The following is an 8619-nucleotide window of genomic DNA, read 5'->3' as shown; positions in this document are numbered from 1 at the left end:
CATTTGAGTTGTTTCCAGCTTGGACTACTTGGAAACACTGCTGCCCAAGAGTGGATGTAGATTATATACTTGAAATTCCCATCCTTAATTGGAGGGAGTATATACTCAGAACTGGAACTGTGCCAAGTGATAACGCTAATTTTTAGTGTGTGCTTGTGTGCACGTGCGTAATCTTCAGAACCCCTATTTTGTTTGCCAAAATGGCTGCGCCGTTTTACCCTCCCACCAACACACAAGGTTCTCATCTCTCTCCTCCCTCACTAACACATTGTTTTCTATGGCTGTTGTCGTTTATTGTTTGTTTGATTGCTCTGTTTTGATTCGTTTTTTAGTCATTTTTTTTAAAGATGATTTCACTATGCCTCAACTCCCCAGCAATAATCCTTCAGCCTTAGCATTCCAAATGCAAGAGTTACAGTTTTGATTTGATAATTGTTTATTCTGATAATTAGTGATATTCTGGCACAGATGGACAGACAGACGAACAGACAGATGGATGGACAGATGGATGGACAGACAGATGGATAGACAGATGGATGGACGGACAGACAGACATGTGAATAGTGGGTTTGGAGAGCAGTGAGGAGCTCTTACTGCTACTGCATAAAATGAGTGTTTGATCTCCAGTACCCACATGGCAGCTCACAACCGTGGCATGGGGGTGGGGTGACAGGGGAGTTCCCTTCTCAGTACCATGTTGCTGGCTGATTGGCTATTTGGATATCTTCAATTTTCTAAATCACATTTGTACCACAACACACGTGCAGGGGTCAGAGGACAACTTTCAGGAGTGGCTTCTCTCCTTCCATCATGGGGATCCCAGGGGTCAAACTCAGGTCTTCAGACTTGGCAGCAAGCCTCTTTACCTACCGAGCCATCTATCTCACCGGCCTCAATGGATGTCTTTTTTAAAGTTTAGTTTAATGCTTATTTTAGTCCTAGAGATTGACCCTTTGGCCTTGGAGAAGTACTCTACCACTGAGCTCCATCCCCAGCCCGTCTGTCTGCTGTGCCACCACGCCTGCTTGTGTCTGTCTTCTTTATGGATGTTTGCTCAGGTCTCTTGCCCAGTTTTTAATCAGATTGTTTCCCGGGGAGTGATTTATATGAGTTCTTTACATACCCTGAATATTAGCTCCTGTCCTTCAAATCTTTGTCACGCTCTTACCCTCTTATATAATCCCTGGCCTCAATATTTACAAGTCAACCAGCTCCCAACTCCTTCCTGCCCTTCAGCCACATGATCCCAAGTTTGCTCCCGTGTGTGTGTTCACATACACACATAACACCCACACACACACAGAGAGACTTCTAACTCTTTCCAACTTCCAACTTGCAGCACATCCTCTGGCTGCCTCCTTAGTTGACCCTTTGCAGTCTGCACTCAGTCTGCTTTGTGTGGGCTCCCCAGACAGAGCTCTGCTCTGCCCTCTCCAGTCCTATGTCCCCAGTGCCTGGAACAGAGCCTGACACACAGCAGGTGCTTAGTGTAAGGTTAAGTGGTCTAACACACTGAAAGGCTAAAAGCCAAAGTAGCAACAGACTTCCATGATACACTGACATTACACACACACACACACACACACACACACACACACACACACTCCTTATACATGTATCTACTAAACCTCACAATCCTTACACACTCAGACCCCACCCCTGCCACACCAACATTCCCAGGTAGTCTGGTTCACACAGGCCTTTGAACTTGCCCTAGAACACCCACATTTAGACCTTACATGCAGACACACTTACACACATAATAGGCTATGGAAATGAGCCTTGATGAGGCTATCCTGAGCTCCAGTGTATCTCTGAGCCTGTGGGCTCTCCTAGCCTGTATGGTCCAATCTCCCTCTGACCCCTCCATTCCCAGTCTCCAGGATTTGCACCTTTCCCTGAGGTGTTGCTTTGGCTCCCCACCAATAAAGGCCACCCTCTCCAGGAGCCTCTTCTAGTTGTGTCTGAGGAACCTCACAGCCATGACGCCCATTGAGAAACTGGGCCAAGTGAACCTCTGGTAGAAGACTTGCTACCCCAGCAAGGCAAAACACCCCAGTCTCTCCATCAGAGGCAAGCTGATGCTTCTTCAATTCTGATGGCCCAGGGACGGAGTCTTGCCTTATCAATCATTCTTATTGTCACTCGGGCCAGGCCATTCCCTGCACTAAGCTTAGGCTTCTGTGACATGTGTGGCTCAGGGACAGTGGCCTGTATTCATAGTTAGTTACTCAGAAGGCACTCTTAGGCTCTCAGTGGCTTCCTTGTGTTGGGTGAGCCAGTATGGCTGCCATCTCCCAAAGGCAGGAGTGCTGTAAGAACAAAGGAAGGATGCCAGGCTTCCTCTAGCTCAGCTCCATAGAATGGATGGGTGAACTAGAGAGCAATGGAGAGGAAAGAAAGAAAGGGGCAGGGGGACAGGTGGAAGGAGAGAAGAAGGGAGGGAGGAAGGAAGAAAATCATTTATTCATAAGACCACCGGGTGGAGACAGAAAGGCAATCACAGGTAGGCAAGCACACCCCAGCAGGGGCCAGAAAAGACAGCCACACACAGAGCTGGTTTTGAGACCATCTTCAGGAGTCTGGACCATTCCTTTCCTTCCCGAAGCTCCAGACATGGTTTCAGCATCACGGCTGGGAGGTGAGATGTCCCCAGCTTGGCCTGCCCTGGGCTTCCTGAAGCAAAGGCAGCCTTAGGTTATGGAGGAAGGGCTGGGTCAAGACAGCAGAACACCACTGAAAGCTGGAGTTGGTGGTGGATATGGAGTGGGGGACAGTAGCTGTGTTAAAGAGTGTGGTGGGGTCTCATGGTGGGGTCTCACCTGAGAGGCTCAGCTGGCCATGATGTGCTTCACAAATGCTGGAAGGGAAGGGAGGATGGGAGGATGGGAGTCAGTGGGCAGCCAGAGGTGGAGCTGGGCACGAGACTCCTTCCCAGAAGGTCCCTTCCCCCACTGAATGGGGTCCTTATGCCTTTCCCCCAAGAAACTCCCACCTACTGAGTTGGGTGCCCCCCCTTCCCCTGGAGTTTCACCCTCACAGAGCTGAGTCCCCCTGCCTCCTCCCCCAGAAGACCCCCATCCTGCAGAGCCTACCTTCATAGTTGATGCAGCCATTGGAGTCTTCTTGACCAGCCATCAGTTTCTCTACCTCGTCTTCTGTCAGTCTCTCACCTGGCAGGGATGGTAGGTTAAGTCCTGCTATCCAGAGATGATGGGACTAAGTGATAGGGAACCTATTGAATCCTTCCGGATGGTGAGTTTGCCATAGCAACATTGTTTTCACGATCATAGCTGGCCATCACCCTCATTTCCAAGGCCAGAATAATCAATCACAGATCCAAAAGTACAGGACCTTGAGGTGGAGACCTGGGGCCTCCTCTGAGAACAGGTATCTTCATGTATATACTGTCCTCCTCTGCCCCCGCTAGGATGGCAGGAATCCCCTGCCTTCTGGTAGTGGTCTCTTAGAGTAGCCCTTTGAGGTCTGATGGAGGAGAGCCACCTTGACAGATGACTGGAAGAGACAGAGAGACTTCTCCCTGCTCTGTAGTCTGAAAGCTTCTTTCTTTTTATTTCCTTTCTCTTTTATATTTGAGATAGACTCTCCTTTCCCAGGCTAAGCCTCAAACAGGCTACGTAACTAGGAGTAACCTTGAACTTCTAAATTCTCCTGCCTCCATCTCCCAAACCACAGCGCTGAGGATCCGACCCAGGGCTAGACAAGCCACAGCTGTGCTGTTCACTGGCAGAGTCCCTGCTGTGGTGACCCCCACACTCTTCACACACACACACACACACACACACACACACACACACACACACACACACAGGTGTGACAATCCTGAACCAGGGTAGGGTTGAACACAGCAATTGCTCAATAAATCTCTGCCAGAAAAATGTCACCCGATGGGGGAGATGACAATGAGGTGTACCTAGGGCCCACAGGTACTGCAAGTGTTTCACCTCCTTGGCCACAGAGAATGGTGCACACCAGAACTACTAATCCCAGTGGACCTCCCTGCCCTGTCTCCAAAGCTGTTACCGCCATAACTTTGGTTTTTCTAGCTTTCCTTCAGTCACACCTAAATGGTATCTCCACCCCCTGCCAGCAAGACACCGAGAATATCATTCCATCTGTTTCAAATTTCACAGAAGAGGCACAGGCCCTGTGGTCAAGTGACACAGGGTTTCCCTAAGACATCCCAGAGGAAGAGACGGGGAGGGAGGAGGCTGTCCTCACCCAGCGTGGCCAGCACGTGACGGAGCTCTGCACCCATGACCGTGCCATTGCCCTCCTTGTCGAAGACCCGCAGCCCCTCCACGAAGTCCTCGTATGTGCCAGTGTCTTTGTTCTTGGAGATGTGCTGAAGCATGGGCAGGAAAGTCTCAAAATCCATCATCTTGGAATTGAGCTCTGCAAACACGTGGCCCCAAGTCCCAGGTTAGAGGATGGATGGGAACAACCTTCCCCCGTGCATAACACGGAGGGGCCATTCCTCTCCCATGGTTCCTGAGCACTGCATGTGCTGTGTACAAAAAAAAAAACATGCCGTCAACACGAGGCTCCTGGTGGTCCACTGAGAAATGCCTGGTTTACACAGACCTTTGCTATTCCGAGTGGGGTCCTAAATACACTCTTTCTTTCCCTTCCCTTCCCTCCCCTCCTCTCCTCTCCTTTGCTCTCCTCCCCCCTTCCTTTCCTTCTTCCTCTCTCCAGGATCTTACTACATAGTTTAGGCCAGCTTGACACTTGCCATGTAGTCCAGGCTGACCTCAAATTTGTGGCAATCCTCTTGCCTTTCTCTCCTCGGTGTTGGTATTAGAAGTATATACTAAATCTTTTTTATTTCTTAGACTTTGAACATGCACTGCCCTACACTGTTTATGTAGTGACGGAGATCAGTTTCAGTTAAGCCAGGCAAGTACTCTACCAACTGAAAAACAGCCAGCACTCACTCCTTTTGTGAGACAGTCTCACTCTATAACCCAGGCTAGCCCTGAACTATGTAACCTAGCCTGGCATCCAACTCATGGTGACCCACCTACTTCACCCTCTTGATTATTAGGTTTGTAGACATTTACCAGCACACCCAGGTCTCATTTCTTATAGACTTTACTCTGTCCATCCCCTGAAGACATGGCAGAACCTATAGGAGGCCTTCTTGGGACAATGGTGAGGGAATGGGTGTCACTCTTCCCGAGTCAAAGCAAGCAGCCAAGGTGAGGGAAGTTGACAAAGATGAAGGAATGCTGGGAAGGCTAGAATAGGGTAAAAAAAAAAAAGTACCCACATTCCCTGCCTCATCCTCACACCAGCATGGATTCTGGCTAGTACTGGGGTCCATCCCTAATGGCCAGGGTCCAGCAGACCCATCCTGATTGTCTCCTACCACCATGTTCTAATGGCCAGTGTTACATCCTCATCTCAAGAGCAGGAGGAAATCAGAAAGGAGGTCAGTGAGGTTCCCATGACATCTGATAGAGCCCACCCTGGCAAGTCTCCTTTGGGGCTGGGACAAATGGGTGGGGTTCCTACCTTCCTGTTTAGGCTTCCCCAGGACTCGGAGCACCTCTGCCTGGGTGGGATTCTGACCCAGAGCTCGCAGGACATCCCCACACTGCCCGTACGTGATCTTCATCTCGCCCTTGGGTGTGCGGTCAAACAGTAGGAAGGCCTCCTTGAACTCTGTGGGAAAAGACAGTGTGTGTGCTCTGGAGGTCCCCCGAGGGATCCCACCCCACTCATTTGGATTGGAGACCCCTGGTTCACTCCTACCCTCAGCTCAGGACCCTGCTCACCTTCAATCTGTTCAGGCGTGAACTCGATCTGCAAGGAAGACCAAAGACCAAGTAACTAGGGGTCACTGTGGCAGCCTGTTCTCATGGGAGTATCACAGCCTCAAGCACCCAGGATTTCATGTTGTCTGCTTAGACATCCTGCTGCTGCAACAACCACACACACACACACACACACACACACACACACACCTGTCCAATCTACCTAAAGGCTTTGGGTCTGTATAATCAGTTTGCAATACCAGGTAGGCCACAGAGGAGAGGGATAGGAACAAAGGCCCTAGCCCCAGTGGACCTCCCCTGGGCCTGTGGCTCTAGAAGGATATGCTCAATGTCACAAGCTTGACCACGCTCACTTTGAAAGGAGCAGCAAGCATACGGCTTCAGGCCAGAGGCTATGTTAGCACCAAAGCATGCCTGTGGGTAATCAAGTGTGCATATTTGTGCACATATGTGTGTCCGTCCGTCCGTCCGTCCGTCACAGATCCCCTTGGGGCCCTTAAGGCTGGACACTAATCAGAAAAGCCCTGCCTGTACCTGCCTTTCACATTCTGCCTGTGACCCCAAGGTAGCTCCCACACACCCGAATAGCAAAGAGGGCTATGTCACATTCTGAAGCCACAGTGGGGCCACCTTAAAGTCAGGAGGCCTCCTGGGACCCAGTATCCCCCTCCTCATCTGATTCCAGTCTATTTTTATCACTGCAGTCACTGTCTCCAAAGTCAAGGTCAAACCAGGGAAAGGAGCTGGGGAAAGAGGTGTGACCAGCGCCTGAGAGCCCCTCCAACCCCCATAGTGCACAGAGTGTGAGGAAAGGTATCCGATCCCTGTCATCTGCTGTGAGTAGCCTTCCAGTTTGAGGCTCAACCCAGTCTGGAGAGAAATACGTCATTCCTGGCTCCTAGGGAAAACCTGGGGAGACAGGGCTCCCTGGCTTCTGGCCCTTCTGTGCTAGCTGGGAAGAAGAGCAGAGGAAAAGGGCCACTTTGTGCCAACCTAATGCCTGCTGAGATTGAGCAGTGCCACCATAGGTCCCAAGATAGCTGGAGCCTTACAAGGAGCCCTCAGGACTCAAGTCTGGGACTTGGGGTGACAAAGGCACAGAACACCAACTCTGGGTTTACAGCTGTCTTGCAAGTGGGAGGCTTATATTCCTGTTTCACAGTTGAGGGAACTAAAGATTAGAGTAACTAAGGTGGAGCTAAGCTGGGCAGGTGCTTCTGGGAAGGACTTATGACCAGATGGAGGCTCCGTAAAAATGGTTCGGGGGACCAGGTGTGGTGGGGCAGCACATTTGGTTCCCTTCCATCTCAGCACGTGGGAGGCAGAAGCAGGCAGATCTCTATAAATTTAAGGCCAGCCTGGTCTACAAAGTGAGTTTCAGAATAGCCAGGACTATTAGTTAACACTGAGAAAACCTTTCTTGAAAAAAAAAAAAAGAAAGAAAGAAAGAAAAGGGGGAGAGGGAGGGTCTGGGAGGAGAGGGGAACTGTGGTCAGGACATAAAATAGAATAAAAATAAGACAAAAGCTGTAAATTAAAAATTTAGAAAAGAGAATGACTCAGGGCTGGGTGGATGCGTGTGGGTGGAGAGGACTCCTCAGACCCCTCAGGAGACAGCCAGAGCAGCAGTGGCCTCTGGCCAGCTGAGAACAGGACACAGGCTGCGTGCTGCTATGCAGATACCACAGGTGGCAGGCATGGCTCTCCCTCCCAGTTTAGACTCTGGGAAAGACAACTGGGCCAGGAAAGGCTTCTGGTGCTGCCTGGTCGTGCTCAACAACCAGTTTCCTGCATGACTTTCAGAGAGAGTCCCTCTCCAGGCTGTTCCTCCATTTTCCCAGCTAAACATGAAGCCCAGGAGGGCTCTACCAGCTCTGGGCTTGGTGATCTTGGCAGGGATGTCACTGAGCCTGGGCAAGGTCCTGATTTCCCTTGCACACCACTCCACCTAAGGATGTTTGGTATGGACTTGGGAACTCCCACAGCCAGAGAAGGAAGGGCCCTGAAGACTCGGGACAGGCTGGCTCCAGGAGTCCCTAAAGATATGAAATCCGGAGAGAGCAAAGGAAGTCGGGCTTTCAAAATCACCAAAAAGGCATTTCCTGGTCTATGTATATGGGCTTCTTGGTAGCCTCAGGGGAGTCTTGCCCGCTGTCTGACCACCATCCCTCCTTCTTTGGTCCTGCAGATGTCTGAGACAAACAGGTCTTATTTAACCTCTGCACAGAGACTGCCAGCTTCAGCTCGGGTCTAGGGCCTTACCTGCCATGGTAGGTCCCAGTCTGAGACGTATTCATTGGCTGCGTCCCTTCTACAACCCAGCTCCCTCGCTCACCTTAATCTTGGAGGCATCAAACTCTGCTTCCTTAGGGCGCTCGGGCTCAGGTGCAGCCGCAGGTGCAGCCGCAGGTGCAGCCGCAGGTGCAGCCGCAGGGGCTGGAGCTGCTTTGGGGGCAGCAGCTTTGGCATCGTCCTTCTTGGGCTCTGGCTTTTTGGGGGCCATTGGAGCTGTAATCACAGAGAGGTGGGAGGAAGGAAAGGAGAGAGTAAGATAGGTGAGCCTCACTGCCACCCTGGGCTTTATCCTGCTCATATACCTCATGACCCCAGCCCCACCCCTACCATGCACAATAGGGACAGGGCCATAAAAGGGCATTGGCTCTGCTCAAGGGGCTATTTTGGGTCCTGGAGAGGGCATTGTTCAGGCCCAGGAATGGGTGGGGGGAGGGGAGAGCGATCCATTCCTCCAGTCACCTGTTGGAGAGAGGGAGGGAGAGGGAGACAGGCCACTGCTCAGCCTGTGCTCTGAGCACATAGA

General features: G+C 51.1%; 1 protein-coding gene across 1 annotated transcript; it reads right to left on the bottom strand.

Annotated features, from left to right (window-relative positions):
- Window positions 1-2447: 2447 nt before the first annotated feature.
- On the bottom strand, window positions 2448-8385 carry MYL3 (myosin light chain 3). Its single transcript, XM_080934269.1, has 7 exons — window positions 8137-8385; window positions 5802-5829; window positions 5539-5688; window positions 4243-4416; window positions 3096-3173; window positions 2823-2860; window positions 2448-2676 (listed from the first exon to the last, which is right to left on the bottom strand). Exons 1-6 carry the CDS (start codon window positions 8302-8304, stop codon window positions 2832-2834), a joined length of 627 nt encoding a protein of 208 aa, XP_080790395.1. The 5' UTR covers window positions 8305-8385; the 3' UTR covers window positions 2448-2676; window positions 2823-2831.
- Between the last annotated feature and the right edge of the window lie 234 nt (window positions 8386-8619).

Source organism: Micromys minutus (genome assembly GCF_963924665.1).
Source record: "Micromys minutus genome assembly, chromosome: 21".
Lineage (NCBI taxonomy): Eukaryota > Metazoa > Chordata > Mammalia > Rodentia > Muridae > Micromys > Micromys minutus.
This window is presented reverse-complemented; position numbering and strand designations above follow the sequence as displayed.